General features: G+C 34.8%; 1 protein-coding gene across 1 annotated transcript; it reads right to left on the bottom strand.

Annotated features, from left to right (window-relative positions):
• Positions 1 to 20657: 20657 nt before the first annotated feature.
• Positions 20658 to 21020, bottom strand: LOC133338904 (uncharacterized). Its single transcript, XM_061547034.1, has one exon. The coding sequence runs from the start codon at positions 21018 to 21020 to the stop codon at positions 20691 to 20693; it is 330 nt and encodes a 109-aa protein (XP_061403018.1). The 3' UTR covers positions 20658 to 20690.
• Between the last annotated feature and the right edge of the window lie 361 nt (positions 21021 to 21381).

A 21381-nucleotide genomic window follows, 5' to 3' on the forward strand; every position in this document is an offset into this window, starting at 1 on the left:
TCTAAGGTCATTAAATGAATATTGCGTGTTTGGTGCATATAGTCCAAAACATTTGAAGAATGTCTGCAAGTAATTTATTTGCAAAATAACAAACGAAACGACCGAGTGAACAAACTGTGGAATGTTTGGCAACACTGTGACACAGTAAGTCGAGGTCTCGTCATGGAAAAATTCTCAACAATTTTGAATGAAAATGCTGAGGCGCAATAAAATGCAAATATTTGCTTATGACGTCATTCGGTCAGGCGAATTATTTGCACATTTATTTGTTAACTGTGACTGGTTTCTCAGTTTGTGGTTGACTCCCAATGCGTATTATTTTGCGGGGGAGAGGGTGTTGGATTTTTTTTTTTTTGAGACCTACAAAAAAGAGAATAACAGAATGATGTTAATGGTCCATTGTTATTGGCTTATTTTCAAATAATTCAACTCGAAAAGGAAATGCACAATCCCACTAAATCCACACGAAGGAAACATGACAACTTAAAAGGTAAAAATAAAAAAATAAAAATATATATTTTTTATTTGGTTGAGGAAACATAAAGGCTCGTTAATATTCTCAATTTGCAAGGGTTGTCCTGTACGAATATAAATCGTATAAATATTGTATATCGTAAAGGGAAATAGTCACACATTTAACCATTTCAGATGCAAAAATAATAATACAATCTATGTATAATAATATTGAATACATTCCATAAAAAAATTATAAAAATTTTTTGAAATTTAAAATCTTAGAAAATTTTAAAATGCTCTCAATGTGCCATCAATTATTAATTGTAATTAATAATAATTAATTCAATTGCCAAAAATACTGATTAATCAGCCTTCGTAGACATCAACTCTATTTTCTCTATTTCCTTCCATATGTCATCATTATCATATTAGAATTGCATTAAAACAAAATATCCAATTGCTCTTTTAACTGCCGCCAAAGTATTCCATAAATAAAACGAGAATAGCAACAAACTATCTAATTAAGTGTAATTGTATGAATTGAAAGCGATCGATAGATAGATAAGATGGCAAACATTTGGACAAAAAATAATAACAGCCACAAACTTTGAACAAGGTACAGTGACACACTAATGGTACCGTATGTCCGGAAAACTGTTGAACAAAACCAGATATCGAATAAAATGTATAGAGACAACAAGAAGTTTCCGATATTTCCTATAATTATATTAAAAACGCTGCACTTTCAAAGTAGAGAGCACATAGAGAATTAATGGGGTGAGAGATGAAAGGTAGTTGATAAGGGGTTTATCATTGTGGTAGAACTGAAATTGTTGCATTCCCAAACATATCAGATTCTCTTACACACAAACATTTAATTTACAAAACTATAATTTAGTCATTTTTAAATATCGAAATAAAATGGAAAACATTCATTAAATGCATGAAATCAACGGTTTTTTTTTTAACCTGTCAAACATACACACGCACACACACGCAAGTACACTCACTCATCTATCGATTATCCATTCAAATTGCATTATGGGAAATTAAACGACCGTTTTTAACAACAAGGGAGATATACCGATAAATCGAATTTGCATTTTCATGCATCAATGAAGGTGGTGGTGGTGGTGATGATGATGATGGCGATAATTAGTGTCATCTCATGATAACAATCCCCAACCACTGTTGCGAATATTTAATGAGATGAGTGAGTGGATAGTTGGTAATAATTTTAAGAGCTTTAATTATATGGTTGGGAAAATAAATGACATAAAAAACTGATGACATGTTTTTTTTAACCTGTCCATCGCAATCTCAACACAACTTCGTTACATTTTTAGCTTCCCACTTGTTCACCACTGTGCACATTTTGTACGACATTCGTTCATCCACATTTTTTACACTTTTGCTAGCTGCTTATGACAGACATTTTAATAAATACAAATATTTATTGAACATTATTTTCCTTCTGTTTTTTATGTACTCTTCTTCTGCTGCTGCTACTGCTACCTCTACTACTTGTTTTTGTATGACGTTATTTGTGTTGTTTCGTTGTTGTGGTTGTTTTGCATTATACGTCCACGTATTTCGCATTGGCTGTTGAATGCGTGTCTGGCAGCCTGGATAGATACGAGAATGTGTATGTCTGCTTTGTTGTTAAATTTATGTATTTGCACATAGGTATGTGACAGACAGACAGACACACGCACGCACATATTCTGGACTGGTGTGTAATAAATTGTATATCATTCTTTGTACGAGTATGTACATTCGTACATATGTATATAGATAATAATCATAATAATTGTGTATATTTTTGTCCGTGCCTAAGCTATAACGCTGATGATCATCAATATTATGACTACTGCCCATTCCCGGCATATGTACAGTGTACACAACGAAAAGTACACAGTGTTTTTGTTCTAAATCTATTATTTGGATTTATTGTCTCGAAAAGTCCATCTCTTGTATGTAGTAAGAATGAAACTGGAGAATATCTGTCGATATTTTTTAATCTCCGAAAAATAAATGCAGAATGTCTCCCATGTAAATGTCCTCAGGACATGGGTACAGAAGGTTACATGGATATGGGACCTACAATAATAACTGATTAAAAGCTTTTATCAGAACAATATGTTTCAAACGTAAATGGTTTATTAGTCTAAACTATAGCCATCTTCTAGATATGTATGTATTTTTACATTGTTTTAGATATATGTATATGACGATTTTCAGCTCTTCTAGATGTCTATCGTCCTACTAATCATAATATTTATTTTAATATAGTATCTCATAATTACATTGTTCCCTCCCACAGCTTTTATGAAATATTTCCAAACTGTTCACCCACCATATGTCGAATATAAAATTGAAATTTAGTCTATTGAATATTTTGTTTAAAAATTCAATTTGAAAACAAAATTCCAATACATACATATGTGCATAAATGTTTATTATTTCAATAAATTGAACCGAAAGTGTTTAACAACAATATTCGTTTATGGCTGTCTTAAAAAAATTAAATTATTATTTGCACGAATCGAGAATCGAGTCAAGTCCATTAATGAAAAAAACACTATTCGGAGGAAATAAATAATAAATTTATATACTGCTTATTTGTAGAACAACTGTCTATATTCTAAGCATTCATATTTGATTTGTTATCACAGAAAAGTAGTGAAATGTTATTACAAAAGTTTTGTATAAATATTTCAAATCCAAAAAAAAGAAAACGTCAACAACTGGCAGGTGCTATCAAATTTAAATATATTTTAAATATGCCGAAAAAATAACAAAACGCTGAATGGTCCGTCCGTTTCTTGGAACATCATCACGAACATGATTCATTGACTATTTGGAATGAGTTCCCCTAGAATTTCCTTTAAGATGGCCATTAGGACAATTTGCTCTGAGCAGCAACATTAGCATTTCCTTGTTAAATTTCCCCAAAACAAAGACAGTTTCAAACACCTTTGGCGAACTCTGTATCGAAAATTGTTTGCTTCGTTAGATCTAAAAGTAAATTTCCTTTTTTTTCGGTGGGTCTTCTTTTCAATTTCCTTCTCATGTCTTGTGATGGGATTTCGTGTTGTTGGATCCACTGTAACATTTGGCCGTTATAATGGGACGCCCGGTCAACCTAACAAAACGGGGACAAATGGAAAGACCAGCCCACAAAACGATGGCACAGGCATGGCAAATATTTCAATTAACTTTAATTGCTGTCCATGTCAAAATACAACGACAAGTCGAAGAAGAATAAGAAAAATGACGACAAGGATGACGGCCAACGAAATGAAAAGGCAAGGACAGAACAATGAACACAAGTCAACAACAAAATGTCGGACAATAATTGCTAGATAAGAAATATAAAAACAACAACAAAAATTGAAACTTTATGAACTCCAGCAACAGTTGTTTCATTACATGTTTTGGGACAAGCAGATGATGGCCATAAATCGACCTGCGGAATAATGGCCATAATTAGGTAAAGTTACCTGTAATGTTTGTATCAATGGATGTACACGTGTGTACATTTAGAATCCGATGAGGATGATTTGAAAATTGTTATTGTATTTCTTTTAACATTACCTACATAATAATATATTTTTGATGATATATCGTCAAGAAAATAATTTTAGGACACAATTTGTTCATACACCTATGATTGTCTCAATATTTTATAATTAGTTTTTTTTTTTAATTGTAATTTTGTGATGACTGTATTTTTATTGTTGAACAATGATCATCAACGTATATGCGTACGTGTATGTGAGTGGGAATGTGTACAAAAACAACCATTAGTGTCGTCAACAAAAGGGACACTAACAAATTACGGCTCCAAAATAAATTAACCACCTCAATATAATTAAGCATTAATATCGCATAAAAGCCAGGCCAGGACAATACAGTGGCTTATTGTCGTGGCCAGTAGAGTGTTTATCACTGCCATAATGGTTGATTTTAAGCTAAATAATTAATTAGCCACTCATTGTGAGGGGTTGTTAAGGGCCTGTCACAATGCCTAATAGAGAAAGTTTTCAGAGGATGTAAGTCCGTTAATTCAGGTGGCTTCTTTGTTTGGCTGTCCTCTGCAAAGGTGCTATCGCTCGCCTACTCTTGCTCTTTGTTTGCTATCTTTTCGCATCAGTTTTCCCTTAGTTTCTGCTTCTTTGTTCGAATAGCTTTAGAAAATATGAAGTCATTGGGAACAAAAGAAACTCCAGCTATGTGGCCACCTGATCCGCCATGGCACACCTTCATCTTCACAAACATTTATTCAAGTCAAGTCAAATGTTATTAAATGTTTTAGTTTGCTTCGTTGCTTTTCAAAAGATAATGGACTAATGATTATTTGCTGGTCCCTAAGGGAGGAGAAAAACAGCTAAACGTTCACCTGTTGGGTTTAAAAAAAATGTGGTTCGAAGACGGGGACCTGGTGGGGTCTACGATAGCAAACAAAATAGTAATTATAATAAAGCTATGACTAAAATTTTTAGAAGAAAAATTACATTACCAATTATCTAAGCAATAAGACTACCAAATTGATTTAATAGTTTTTGCAACTTTTTGATTGTGCAGAGCTCACATTTCTTTTCAGCGACATAGTTTAAAACCCAAGAACAAAAATCAGCGATTTTATAGGACATGTGAATGGCGTAGAAAACAAAAGATAACGCTGGAATGAAATCACACAATATGGTCGCACAAAGAGTTAACGATTCCGCCCACCCTGTGTTAATCTTTGTCAGAACATTTGCTTAACCTAACATTTACTTTCGGAGCAAATAACCCTGCAAGGTTTAACCTACATACCGACCGAACGACCAACCATGCAGCCAACCAACCAACCAACCACCCATTCAACAAATACAAACGATGGGCGGACGAGACAGCAGACGAACGCTAAAAATTGCTATGCATGGCGTATGGCTCTAGCAGCATATCATCATCTCCCCCAACCACCATACTCATCATCAGAAAGTGCCACACAGCAGCAACACTCGATAGTTTGCTAGTCGCCAATTCTAAACATCGGAATCATAGTTTAATGGCCTATGCAACCTCCTTCTAAATATAGTGGCGTTCGTTCTACTTAATGGAACACAACAACGACATGACTAACGAAACGGCTGACAGTGGCGGGTATGTGACTCTGCACTATGTATCCAATGCAAGGCAGCGAGGCGGTGGCGGTGGCATAACAAACAACAGAAAAACAGCCACCACAAGAAAGTGCAAAACTGCACAAATTCAAAATGACAGAGAAAGTAAAAAATAAAACTTTATTTGTCTTTTTTTATAGTTGTTCTTTTCGTTGTTGTTGTTTTTGTTGTTTTTTGCTTCGTTTGGTAAGTCAACAAATTCTGTTTGCCCCATCCATGGTACATAAAGAGTGCATGGCTGCCTAGATTTGGTCGGTATTTTGTTTTCTCGATATATTTGTTATTCTTCTTCTTCTTCATTTAGCACTTTCATGTGGCTGCAGTGTTAAACTGTGCATGTGTATGTGTATTCCTGCTGTGTCACTGACATGGAAAATCCAAATGAGGGGAAGAGTTATAGCAGTGTGATGTTGTAGTTGTTGTTTTCTTTAACATTCGAAGAGAGTGAGACCCGATACAGAGAACACTAACTGGAAAAACGTCCAACAAACAATGACGAACAATAGTGAATGTGTGGGAGAGGTCAGAACAGAAAACGCCATTGCCGAACAAAATGTAGAAAACAAGAATGGTTGGCTTACAATTGTTGCATAATTCTCAAAAAAAATATAAAAAAACGGAATTTAAGAAACCGACTATTTGAGGCAGAAGAGAAATATGCGGTGACCCGGTTTAATGCACTGATATTATGAGGCAATGCCGACATTTTATTAGCCGTCACAAGCTAGTATTAACACGCACAGCAGTGTTGGGCCGATCAGGGAATTATAGTATTTGTCAAGATATGATTTCCACTGTAATTTGTTTGTTTTCAAAGAATTTACATATTTTTCACTATCTTTTTTGTAACAGAAAACTTGGAAATACTGCTGAAAATTAAAACCAGGTGCACAAAATTACTACTCCAAACGCCTAACTACTACTACTCCAAAACTCACGGAATATTTTTTTGTCCCCCTCAACGTAGTAGTATTGATTTTGTAGTATTACTACATCAAGTCTGCTTAAACACTTTTATAAGTATTTAAATTCAATGCAGTAACAGCTGTCACAACAGAGAACAGTCCACACCTCCTCCGGGGAAATACCCGGCAAATATGTTTCCCTTCAATACATAAAATGTGTGAAGTGACAAAACTTTTCGTGTCATTTTAGATTTTATTCCCATTTTCCATTCCATCACACTGGCTGTTGAGAATGAAATGACGTTGACACCCACCAGAGCTTGGACATTATCACTTGGCCAACTGTGTTCGGTTTCAAAGTTTATCTGTTGTGAACATGCTGTTTCTGTTGTTGGTTTTTTTTTTTTTGCTTTGTTGTCACTGGAACTTTCGCCAGTCTTGATGCTGTTGATGATGGCAGCACATAAAATCCTTTACTTAATGTCCACAAGTAAATGACAGTCATTCCTTTTCATTCAACTTCTATTTCCATAGGGTCGGTAGTCCGTTTAGCATTTTCAATCATGGTGTGTGTGTGTTTTTTTCTAATCTGAACATTAAGTTCTCAAAAAGGGAAACTTGAAAACAAACTGTCAAAATAGTTAGCTTAAGAATCCAATATTTAGCAATATATATACATATATATATAAATAGAAATGTGTACATATTATAGGGGAGATATAACACTTTAGAAAGCAAGAGACCAGCCTTGTAATATTTTTATTATTGGAATACATTTATAAAGAATTGGTATAATATAAATTAAAATTTCTATTGCTATTATATCATTGATATCTCTAAAAAAAGTCCAAATCATTCGATTTTGGTTCATTCACTACATTGTTCTCGGTACATTTCTTAATACATGAAATTGATTTTTCAAATCTCAAAAAATGAAAATACTTTAATAGAATAGATTGCCTTTCAAATATCATTCATAAAGATTATTGTCGCAAAAGTTTTAATATGTTGTGTATTTCATTTTTTTTTTTTTTTTTTGGAGCATTGTAAAAATGTGAATTAGGTACATGATACAGGGACGCCTCAACAAAATAATGGCGTTTTCTGTGAAGCATTTTAACAAAAAGCACTTAAGAAAAAGAGAAAACTTTTATAAAACAGTGAAGCTGTATGAAGGCAGTTCGAAAATACGATGACATTGTAAGATATTTATTTAACAATTAGGACATGAAATGGCATGTCACAGACAGTATTGATAACATTGCATCACTAAGATGTCGTATATATGTTTCTAACACAAACTGTGAATTTAAATCTTAAATTAATGAAAATTCCTAGTAGACCTGCACGTAGATCCGTTGTCCACTCCAGACTGATTACCTTTGCAAACAATTTGCTTCGCAGGGTATTTATTGACAGAACCTGCATTGAGATGATATAGTTTATGAAATATCTCTACCGGTTTTTGTGTTTGTATTTTAGCCGGTTTTTTAGTTGTATTTAAATTATACTTTTGTTGTTGGCCTTGTACGCGGTATGAAATATTTTTAGATTAAGTTTTTTCTGGAACACATTTCATTTATTAACGATGGGCACAATCAATATACCAAAATGACAAAGCTAATAAAATTAAACCGGTTTTAGGCTATCGAAAACCGTAGAGCAAAAAAAATTGTTATAAAAACAAAAGTTGGGTCGACATGTTTTTATTATTACAAAGAATTTATTGCAATAGAAATATTTTGTAATAATATTTGCTCTTTTATGCTCATCTCTTTTGTTCGCTTTTCCGATGGATAATATATTTCATTTCATTTAATGAATATACCTAAGATTTTGCCCTAATCCAGATACCCTTGTGTGTATTGAATAAGCAATTATGTATCTCCTCTGCCTCGAGTCATAACATCGAGCAGTCTAATGGAGAGGAGAAAATCAATAATTTAGAACGGTTTGAGGGGTTTTCATCATGTTACACATACTTACCCCCCAATACCCTCGATTGCCCGAAAAACGAATTCGCAAATAATGATGCATGACTATGTCGGATGATATCGATGTATGTATCTTTGTATACAATAAAACAAACCCCACATACATCCATACATGTACGTATGTATATAAATATTTAATATAAAAGAATGTCATACAGATAAGGTTTCATCATTTATTTTAGATTGCCTTTTTCCATTCCAGAGAAAACAAAACGTTGTCTTGTGTAAACTTTAAAAGCAAATAAATTAATGCGAACTGAGGGAGGAGAGAGAACAGCAACAACTCTATCGATATTTATTGTTGTTATTTTTTATTTTTTCTGAAATTCAATATCACACAATTCTGCTGCAATCAACACTTGAATTAAAGTGCGAAACCACAAACTGACGCACATATGTGTATATGTATGTTTACGACGCACATATCATGACGATTGCAAGAGAGTACAAAGGCAAATAATAATATTACTACGCAGAAAAATAGGAAGAAAAGAATTTTTAAAGATGGAATAGAATACACAGACGATTTATGTTTCAAGGATCATTATAATTATTAGCTGCAATGTAATTACTATTTTCAGCCCAAGAGAGCGAGAGAGTTTCCTCATAAAGTAGGTTAACCCGGTAAATGTTTATATAATTTTATTCTAGGTCTTCTTTTTTTTCAAAAAATCCAAGTTTTCCAGATTTCGTGTATATCTTCTATAGATATATAGCCTTCTATTGATAGAAGCTTAACGAATCCTTTGTGGAAATGTGGAAGTATTGAGTATTGCAATCCCTCGTGAAGCACACACACATACATACGATCATGTAGGACTTGAACTGTTTCTTAATGACAAAACAAACTGAATTTAATATTTGAATTTTCTATCTTGTGAATTTTTCTTCTTCTCTATCAACAACAAGTTGTTTCTTTTTTTATTGTCCACACTAACATTCTGGCTGATTGGATGTGAATATATTTGTGCGTTTACACCACACTCTTAATAATAGTTGCTTGTCAAAATGAGAATCGCATGTCCGCTGAGAACTGGGACACACGCTGAACAACCTACGATGCCTCGTTTACCCCCTCCCACAACCTGGCTAACAAGAATCAGAATGTCGGAACCAGTAATAACAAAAAAATCTATTATAAATAACGTCATCATCGGAATAATTTACGGGGGCACGTACAATCCGCCAAAGCGAACTCTGTTCGATGGTTTACGTGTTCTATGAAATTATAAAAGCTCCGTTAGTTGAGTTTCGAGCCACATTCGTCTGTATGATGGCCACAACAATGCAAATGATATTCTTACGGACGGCGGCGAGTGTACTTCAGTGATAAAAGAATGTGGTTGGTTGACTCATACCAGCTAGCTAGTCAGCCAGGCAACGGACAAACCAAGTAATCTTTTATAAAAATAGCAACATTTTATGTCAAATCAAAACATCGAAATATTTGCAACCCTAGAATGTTCTTAACTTTTGATTCGATTAATTTACATGCTGCCGTTGCTTATAATAATAATTTGAAGCGGCTAGAATTAATTTACCATCAACTTTTCATGGAAAAATTATATTTTTTAAAGCCTCCTCTTTAAAGGCTTGCTCTTCATTATTTAATTTCAATAACAAATGGTAAACTTAAGCTTGATAAATATAATTTGAATACATGACTGAAGATGGAATAAATGAAGCAATTAATTGGTATTTTCAGACGTTAAACAGCCTACTAAAACCATTTATTTTGGAGTCAGATAAAAGTGTGTCCCCATTTATCATTTGAATCATTTGAAGAGGCAACATATTACGATTTTTTAACAATTTGAACAGCGTAAAATATTTAAACAAATTATCAGTTTCATTAAAAGTATAGAACCTGACCCAAGGGTAAACATTTTCTCTTGCAATTACATACTACCTGTAACGAATCAAAACCAAACGAATAAAAAAACTAACCAGACTGTCACTGAACTTTGAAACGAAATAAAAACAACAATAACAAATCTCTGTTCTTTTGCCAATTCTAATTATATTGTGGCAAGCCATTGATACTACAAAAACAATATCGCCAAAAATGTCTACAACAAAAAGGCTAATAACATTTTCCTTCGCCTTTTTGCATTTTCAAACAACAGCAACTACGGCGCAGAGCATGTTGCCTTTTTATGAATGCGGTGGCGGTGAGCGTTAAATAGTCAAATGAAATTTAATTCATTTGCGATACATAAACGTTAACACTCCAAGCAGTACTTGGCTGGTGGAATTTTTATGAAAGGGTGGATCAGAATTTTGAAACTCTGTTGATATTTGATATCAGTTCATAATCCTCACGTTAATAGGAGGAATTGTAACAAAACATCATTGCAAATTGTGGCGTTCGTTTTTTGTTCTTCTTTCTTCCAAATTTCCCTTTTTCTTATTGATATCTCTGAAATATGAAACGAGAAACGAAACAACAAAACAAAATACAAAATGAAATTAGAACTCAACAGTTATAAACACTGCCACACTATATCCTAGATGGAAAAGCGTGTATTTGTTGTAGGCCACAAAAACAACAATACAAACAAAAAACCCCCATCACCACAACACACCCATCCTTACAACATGACTATTGATTTTATTTTTGTTCGCTGTATTGTCGTATCGAATGTAATTCCGCGATATTCACACAACGGGAAACCCAGTTGCGATACGAAGAACAATCGACGACAGTTGACATACGCCAGGAGAAAGTTTAATTATTTGGGAAACAAGTTGGTTGTTTACATAAGACATGTCCGTTCGTTGCCGGCCAATTAGAAAATGGAAATTCATAAATAAATACCACGGTAATATCGTCGAGGTGGGAATGTTGAAAAAAAAAGAATAGTAGAATTTGTGTATATGTTACATACGAAACTAATAATTGAGTATATTGCTATTTGTAAAAAAGCTATGCCAATTACAGCTATGTATGGGGACGACAATAAAGGAGAACATTCATATCAACTGTAGTTCGGCTTGTTGCAGTTTGAAATTCCCTGTAATTCATACGACCTATTTTATACTTGAGCCCGCTTCTCCATTTTTTGGATAAACATACGAAACTAATAATTGAGTATATTGCTATTTGTAAAAAAGCTATGCCAATTACAGCTATGTAGGGGACGACAATAAAGGAGAACATTCATATCAACTGTAGTTCGGCTTGTTGCAGTTTGAAATTCCCTGTAATTCATACGACCTATTTTATACTTGAGCCCGCTTCTCCATTTTTTGGATAAACATCGTCGTTCGTTTCTTGTTTGGCCTATTTTTTGTGATTTGAATATATCATTACCAAAATACTTTTTATATCCTGTCAAATTGGTCCGCAATGTGATAGCAACCAATCAGCATTATGTCATGTTGCAAGGTAGAGGCCACAGCCTCTGCCGCAACCGTCAATGTTCTGCTGTGATAAGACCCGCACAGTTATGAAATTAAGTTTGCTTGTTTGTCTTTTTGTTTTGTGAAATTCCCTCTTTATTTGGACGACAGCAAATTGCCATTTACATTGTATGTATGTATGTATTTGGGGCAATACAATGTGAGTCCCGTTAAAAATGCGTGCGTAAGCAGTTTTGCCATGCAGAAAGAGTCACAAACAAACAAACACGCAACCATTCCGCACAAAAGCAAAGGATTGTCGTCTGCTGCCACTTGTCGCTCCCAATATGCGCCTAGTACATGAAGTGTAAATGATAAACTTTGCTTTGGTAAACACTCGAAATTAAATGAATTCACAGAACAAACATAGATAAGAACAAAATTAATTTCCAAAAGTTTCGTTTGTCACAAACAGCCGATAAAATGAAGGAAACTGGGGTAAAGTTGTCTCTTTAGCGAAATATAAAAAGGCAAAACAGAAGAAGCAAACAAAATTTAAATTAACACACTCCATTATATTCCAGTTAAACTAATAACCAAATTTTTTACAGAAATCGGTAGTAAAAATGCAATTATATTACCACATGAATACCATGAATACCTACATGAACATATTTACAATAATACATGGTAGCATATTCTAATAATACACGGTAATATGGCCGTACCCAATATATTGCAATAGCGGGGAAATTGAATATTTTTGTACGCCCTGTCTGATAATAGATAACGTTGATAAACGTTATTAGATAAAAATCTAATTAATAATTTCGAACAAGTGAAATTACACACAAAAAAGGCAATTCCTTGCAAAACCGAGGTGGTTTTGAGCATTTATTATACTTCTGCTATATAATGTGCAATATCTACGCATCCTATAATGTAAAACAATGTACCATATATCTACTATGTGCATGCTAATAAATACGATTAAATATAACTTTTAAGGTTGTCCTTGGCCTGGATGGTGCATTTTTTTAAATGTGTTGAGTGGAAAAATAAAAATATACCTTTAGGAGGTATATATCCGCTCATTGAGCGCCAAAAATCCATTTTCAAGATTTTGTGCAAGAAATCTACCAAACAATTATCGAAGAGTTGTTTGCATTCCAAAGATCACAACATGAGGAACTTTTGGATTTTTTTTTTTTTTTTTGAAAACAAAAACCCATTTCGCCATTTCGAGAAAAAAAACTCGACAAATAAGCGAATTAAAAAACAATTGACTTTTAAAATTTGCAAATGGCTGTAATGCCCTAAGCTAAGCTTTTGCAAATGAAAGCCTTTCGTATTCGCAATTCAATTAAATACAAATACGAAGTGATCCAACAACAAAATAATAACAATTGCGAATGAAGGAATGACAGAAAAACAGAAAACCTGCAATTAATGCGTTGTTGTTTCTGTTCCATTGACTCGCTCGGTTGGTCGGTTGGTTCATTCGTTGGTTGTCCATTCATGGCTTTCTTCGTATCTCGAAAAACGCACGTATACATTTTACACAAAAGCAATAACAATGGGACCTTAACTTGTTGTTGTTGTATGGCAATGGTGGTGGTTGTAGTGATGGGGTATCATCAACGTCACATTTCAACTCCCCAATAGATACACACACACACATTCACTCACATTCACGTACACATAACAAACACCCCCCACGATTTATTATTGTTTTGTTACTGCTGTGACAAGACGAGAAGAGAGAACAAAAGCAAAAGACAAGCTGAGAAGAAGAGAAGAAGACGGCAACGACTTGATTGAATTAAGCCAGATTCAAGTTATTTACCGCGTATGGAGCGGTGCATCTACCCTTGACTTCTTACATAATATTTGATTTTAAATATCGCCCCCACAGACGTTAAAAGTAAAATTCACGGAGCAATGACGGCCCTTCAAGTGAAGTTCTCTTTGCAGAAATCACCTGTGCTTAAATCAAGTCTGTTGGTTTTAATTTTCAATTTTATAATTCTCAAAAAAACATATTTTACAGGAGTCATTACTCTTCGTGCAGACGAAACTTGTTTGGAGTTTTCCAGAAAAGAAAAAAGCTAGAAGTAATAATACCAGTGTTTTCTCTAAATAATGACCTCCACATAAGATAATACGGTCCTCCCGAGCAAAATATTGGCAAATGTTTCTACCCACTCTCTTTGGAAGCGAGCGAGCTCTTAGTCATTGTTCATCTGTTTTCCTTCTTCTTTTCCATCATTTATTATTTTTAATATCAAGTCGAGCATTTATATATGTGTTCGTTGGGGTCGCCTCCAAACGTTGGTGTGGGTTTGGCGCTGTGTTAATACAAGTTGGCGACTTGCTCGTTTGTTACTTCAACAAAGGTGTGGATGATTTACGTTGGCTTGTTGGTGGGTATGTATTTGCATTGCTTTTGTTTTGTGCCATCAACACTTGTTGTTGTATCGAGAGTGGGTCTGCAGTAAATGTCGATGGTGGTGGCACACTTTAGATTCTCTTTGACTCCGCAAAATAATTCCCGTACATCGCTATGTCTGTCTGGTCTGGTCCCACATCCCCACAAAAACCTTGTATATATTTCAAGATGCTTACCCTGCAATAAATCCGGTTTCCACCTCAGCGTTGTTTATTACTTGTATTGGAACAAATAATAATAATATTCAATCTCTTTTTCTTGGGTTTTTGTTTTTCTTGAACTGATAACCTTATTTCTCACACACACTCACACAAACAAATCTCATACAAATAAACCAGCTCACTGTCTCACTTCACTTGACACACACACACACCGAGAAATACTTATTGCTCGGTTTTGGTTTTGGATTGAGTCGCAACTGAAAAATGAATTGTTTAACAGCTGCTTGCCAAGTAAACTAACGTTTCTAGAAAACATACGAATGTATTCGAAAGTAATTTGTGGTCAATTATCTTAGGTGCTTTCTCGCTTAGATTTTGTTTTTTTTTTTATGCAAAAATATCAAAAATGATGTTGCTGTTGTTTGAAATATGTAGTTTAGTTTTTTTTTTCAAATGTACTTCGCGGATCACGGAGCTTCTGACGTTGTTCGTCGTTAAGCGTTTCAATCGGAACTAAATTGGAAGAAACAATGCGTGTTGCCAATCATTTCGTAGCAAATGAGAAAAATGATGCCAATGCAGGAAACGGAGAGAATGGTAGAATCGAGATAAATTACCAACTAAAAACAATGCTGTTTACCGTTCCTTTTTGAAGCAGCTTTGTATTCTTCGCGTTCATTTTTAAAAATTTTTTAATCAAGGTGGCAACATTTAAAATTTCCGTATCTACTGTTGCTTCGTGAAACTTGTGGAAATATTTAAATTCATTCCGAGTCTATTTTTTTGACAAAAGTAAATTCTTAATCGGAATTTTAAGTATATTCATAGAATTACTGGGGTTAATTTAATTAAACCCTATATTGAATTTAATTCTTTTCGTATACATTTTTAAACATATATAATTAAATTATATATATTTTTAAAAATATAAAATATTTTTGCAAAAAAAGATAAAATGGATAAAAAGGTATGCTTGAATTGCGTAACACAATTTATTTGTTACTTAATTCAAACCTTGGGGAAAAAACAAGCCGAATCCGAAGCAGCCATTAATGTAAATCATAAAAATATCTGTAACCACAACCATTTATTTCTATATAACCCTTTTTAGAAGATAAAAAAATTTATTTTTTTTCAATATTTTAAAACTAGCATGTCTTGGTTACTTGAATATTGAACTTTATCTAAATACTAGTAAATGCACATATTTTACTTAAATAATAATAAAAATATAAAACAAAATACTTTAATATGTAATGGAATAATATGTTTGGGAACGCTCAACGTTAAATGTAATAAACACAATTCTAATTTGTATATATAATATGTTATTGTTGCCTTTAATACTTCCTCCATCTCAAGTTAAATAATATGGTATACAGCAATCATGGATCTTAATTAAAAAAATTTACAAACAAAATTGATATTTTGTTATTGAAAATTACAATATTTAAATATAAGGTCCCAAATAGACAATCGAAAATTCTCTTCACATGTATAGATTGATTTTAATCAAGGAATTCAGAATATGAATTCGGCAACCCACTATCTTTTCAAACATCTATATAACATATTAAATATACCGTTGCTTCATTAAAAAAAAACATAATTTGAAACCAACAAAAACTAGTTTCTTCTCCGATTACTGATATGAGGATGATCATTGTTATTAGGATAATAATTTTGAGAACTTCTTGTTTTACAAAATGCCAGCACATAATTTTGTTTTGGCCAAGCATGATTGAAGCGATTCGATGAAATTTGTATTGTCGATAATATTATGGAACGGGAAGAAGATGAAGTGCTGTTCTCGGAATCGATGCAAAGAGATTTGCGCCTTCTTGTTCTCCTTGCAACACATGACAGCTCAAAAGGACTTAATTTACCATCGTTTTGTGAGTTTCTTGTAGATTCGCTATTTTCAGAAATATTGTCATATTCTTCATCTGAATCAGAATCTTTCGACATATCGTAAGAGCGGGGTGTTCTAATTGATTGACAATTGGTCGTTGCCATAACACAATTTTCGTTGGTTTCTCGCTTTTTCTTTTCGGCTGCAGTCTCAGAACATACCGTCTTGCGCCTTCCGCGCGTTCTAATTGCAACACATGATGTATTCAACACTTTGTTTTCTATTGAATTTGAGCCATAATCATCGAAATCCATACGATCTGTAGCTGTGCTTTTTCGGCGAGTTCTTCTTGCGATACAAGAAATGTCCAAATTATCACTTTTCGTCAAGGTTTTAGGCTCTTCATGTTGGAATGTAATCGTCTTCGTAATCTTCACTTCGATTTGCGAGTTTTTGTTCTGGTGACTGGATTGGGTTTCTTTGTTTCTTGTTCTTTGGGCTATACAACTTATTTCCTTTTGCCTATCGACAAGTTTTGTAAAATTCTCCAAAGGGTCATCATCTTCGTCCGATTCTTCTTCTTCGTCAGAAGTTACTTTGTGTGCTTCCAGATCTCCAAAATTTCCGCCCTCGTCATCGCTACCAGACTCCACGGTAGTCTGTCTTCTCCGGCTGTCGTCTTTTTGATCATCATCTTCTGTGTTGTCATTATGTATTTTAAGTTGTTTTTTAGGAACGTTATACTTGAAGTCATCGTCGTCTTCGTCACTTTCAATTATCGACTTGAGCTGTTGTCTCTTCAAGTTACACGTTCTATCTCCATTTTTATGAATATTAGCGTTTTGTTGTCCAGAAAAAACTTCTATAATCACTTCGTCGTCGCTGATGTCTGTGTTGCGACCCCATCGTAATGACTTTACCAGGTTCCGTTTATCGCTACCATCGTTAATTTCATCCCTATTGCAGCATTTTGGACCCTCTTCATTCCTCAAATTTGTATTGCTTTTCAACTCTTCTTGCTGTCCTAGGCCTTTATTTGTGCCACAGATTGTTTCTACTTCTTCGCTATCTTCGTCATCTGTTGAATCTATGATGCTCTTCCCATGTTTATAGCTTTTACTTGCCTTCTTATTCCGTCGCATACTGCTATAAATATTGGGCTGAACAGAAGAGTCCACACTGGACAACCTGTTTTTATAACGACGTTTTGTCTTTATTTCCTCATCGGAAGAGACAGCATTATCGCAAATTAATCCGTTTATAATTGCCATATTTTCGTGATGACTGACATCACATAATTTATTGCCATGTAGAACATCTCCTTTATCGTTTAGTTCTGAATTTAGACTCTCCCGTCCACTGTCTTCTTCCATGGCAATCGTACAATCATTACAATGAAATCGGTTGTTATCCGATTGTGGCAAACATTTCTTATGAATTGCAGTAGAACCACAAGTCCTACACAACAAGAGGGGATTTGTTGAGTCGGAATGACTCCGTCCTTCATTGTTTGCACAATTGATAGCCGAGCATTCATTGGGACGTTCCAAAAGTTCTGCAAATGCATTTGGTTCCAATTCCCACGCTGCGTCCCTAAAAAGTTAAACAGGTTAGTTCAATTTTTCGGAAAGTCAATGCAAAGCTATATACGGTTATAGCTTGGGCCAACACTAATGCAGTTTATGTCGACACAGATAATGTACTTACTGATTTGGAATAAATATGCCAAGCGCAGGTAATTTTTGCCTAAATGTCTTCACATCATTACAGAGTGGACATTTGAAGAAATATCCCGCTGTTTTGGCAAACTTCTGCATGCATAGTTTATGGAACCAGCCAGTACGGCAACAAGGACTCTGAATAATGGACCATTTATCGGCACCCAACAGGTCGTAACAAATTGAGCAAGTTGTGCTGGGCGGTGGTGTTTTTATTTTCTTTCGTCTATGATTGAAACAGAACGACTTGAATGAATTACAAAATTGATTTTCTGCATTGTGCTCAATGCCACAGATTAGATGGAACGATCGGCGGCATTTTGTTTCACAACAACCAATATTTGCATATTGCTTCCGACAATAGCAGCATTTCTGGAACAACGTTTGTAGTTTATTATGTATTCAATATGTTTTAAAAGAATAATAAAAACCAGAACTTTTCTACTTACCAGATGTGAAATGCGAAGCTCTTCTTTTTTTATGTCACCTTTTAAAAATCCTAGGAAACCTTCTTCATCTTTTCCATTTTGTGTCAGATTTGATGATAAATACTAAAAACAAATCATCACAATTACTACCCAGTGCAAGCTGCAAGAATAAATAACATACCAAACAAAACATATGAACGCCCATTTCCATTTCTTCGTTCTGCAAAAATTCACCATACTGAATTTCGTCTCTTTTCGAAGATTTACACAAGAAACATTTATCCAATTTGTTTCCTACGGCTTGGCCAGCTTCATAATCAGAGTTCATTTTTATTGTTGGCGGCATATCACTGCTGTCGGAATCACTACTTAGAATTCGGGTCCTGCGTCGATGGGGAATGCTTATCTCACCATCTTCATCAGTAGAGTCTTCATCATCCCTATTCTCCATTTGTGCATTTCCTTTATTGTTATCAACGTCGCCAAGCAACTGTTCTACTATATTCAAATCTTCGTTATCACTAACATGACAAACATCAATTTCTTCGGCTTCTTCATCATGCACTAATGCATTTTCGTCATCTCCGTCATGTTGCTGGAAAGCTATGGTGCAATCTGCACAATGAAAACGACCGCGGTTCGAATGTGGTAAGCACTGTTTATGGATTGCGGTTGAACCACATGTAGCGCATAATATCAGTGGATTCGCAGTGGACGAATAGGTGCGTCCATTCCTGTTTTGGCACTCTTTGGCAGTACACTCATTGGGGCGTTCCAGAAGTTCGACATATGCATTTGGTTCCAATTCCCAAGCGGCGTCCCTACACAGGCAAATTCAAGCATAATATAAAACACAACACATACCACCGACTTGTAATTACTTACTGATTTGGAATAAAAATTCCTTGGGCTGGCAATTTCTGTCGAAATATCTTTGCATCGTTGCACAGAGGACACTTGAAGAAATATCCAGCATTTTTGGCAAATCTCTGCAGACACAGTTTATGGAACCAACCATTACGGCAGCAGGGACTCTTAACGATTGACCATTTCGCCGTGGGGTCATTGGACTCGAACAGTTTGTCATAACAAATAGTGCATGTTGTATCCGTCCCTGGCAATTTTGGTCCCTTGCGCCTATGTGTGTGACAATACGATCGAAAGGATTGACAGAACTGGTTTTCAGCCCCATTTTCCAAGCCACAGATGAAATGAAAAGTACGGTGGCATTTTTTTTCACAGCAGCCGATGTTTGCGTATTTTTTCCGGCAATAGCAGCACGTCTGAACAAACAATGCATAGTATATCATCTCTCAAACATAATTTTGCCATATTCCAACTTACCAAACGTGAGATCCGTATCTCCTCATTTTTAATATCGGCCTTCAAAAATCCAAGATAGCCTTCGTCATCGTCTCCATTTTGTGTCAGATTCGAGGATAAATACTAAAAGTTACAACCAAAAAATTTTGGCACAATTTAGTCAAATTCCGGAACATAGATTTTGCAAAAATCCCAACTTTACCAGACAGAATGTATGGACCCCAAAGCCCATTTGTGAATTTCTGAGGAATTCTCCATATTGTATATCGTTTACTTTCTCCGATTTGCAGAGGTAACATTTATCCATTCCTTCAATTTCTTTTTAACGCCAAGTAAATAAAATAAATATAAAACAATTGTGTGTACACAACAAACAATGTTTGACAGATCGCAAAAACGCGCGTTTCTCAGAGTTAGTGTGTAATGTAACGGAGAAACGTATTGTAAAAGAAACGGATATTTTTGCACTGTAGACAATTTCTATTAAGGGATATGAGTTATTTGCTCGTTTTCAACATCACTTCACATGTTATTAAATTATCGAGAATTATTGGCCACTATATATACCTGGTTTGTTTGTATAAACCATGGCCCAATAAAGGACCTTGGCATATTTTGGCATATTTTTGATTGAAGTCCAAAATAACCGAATTAAAAATTATACGTATTGTAACGTGTCAACATAAGACACGTCCGAGTTAGTTCGTAACGCAAAACAAAACATCTGTTTCTTGTACTTTGTTTGGGTTCTTCGCAATGGGTGATTTAGCACGATAGCACAATGCAATCAGGATTCCATTGTAAACAGAACGATTGAATGTTGCATTTATTAACAAGCAAAACAATTGACTGATTAAGAGAAATAAAACTACACCGATTTACTGCTAGGGCTTATTTATCTTTTGTATTGTCGAATTCCAACTCTTCCACCTTCTTAAAACCAGAGTATCGTATAATTTTGCCTTTTTCAACATTCAGCCGCTTGCTAAACTGAACTGCCTGCGATTCCTTCTTCTCTTCGTCACTTTTCAAGCCATGGTAGTGGGCCCAATCGCTCTTTCCGCTGAACGCCATATAGCAGACGAATCCAAAAGCATTCCAGGCCAGGAGGGCATACACCACGCTGAGTCGACGCTTCCACAACGCTGCCTCCAATTCTGGTATGGGTTTTGTGTTCTGCCTCACCAGACGTCTGAGCCATTTCATTTGAAATAAGGACATGTTCACGGCAGAATTAGAATTTTTAACTCTTTATTATATAAAAACCAATGGAACCGAATGAATGTAAACAATATGCAGCTGTTCCTAGGGATGTAGAACTCGACATTCAATCGAAATGAAATTAACGAATGGTGTGGTGTAGTTAGTGGGAACGTAACGGAACGTTTTGTTACAATGTTTGGAAGAAAATAATATTATTGGAATAGAGAGGAGACGAATACCCTTTCACGACAATTACAAATAGTCATTTAGAAAGAAAGTCGAACTTAATATGTCGACTTTGCGATTGTCATTATGACCAAAAGCCGACGCCATCTTCAAGACGTTTCAATACAAAAAGTCGTTTGAAAGTCAATTTACG

This window comes from Musca vetustissima, unplaced genomic scaffold (genome assembly GCF_032173495.1).
Source record: "Musca vetustissima isolate MV318-11 ecotype Yass unplaced genomic scaffold, APGP_CSIRO_Mvet_v1 utg704, whole genome shotgun sequence".
Taxonomy (NCBI): domain Eukaryota; kingdom Metazoa; phylum Arthropoda; class Insecta; order Diptera; family Muscidae; genus Musca; species Musca vetustissima.

What these genes read in the sequence shown, in the direction of transcription:
- LOC133338904 (XM_061547034.1), bottom strand. Translation starts at nt 21,020, where the DNA reads ATGTCCTTATTTCAAATGAAATGGCTCAGACGTCTGGTGAGGCAGAAC.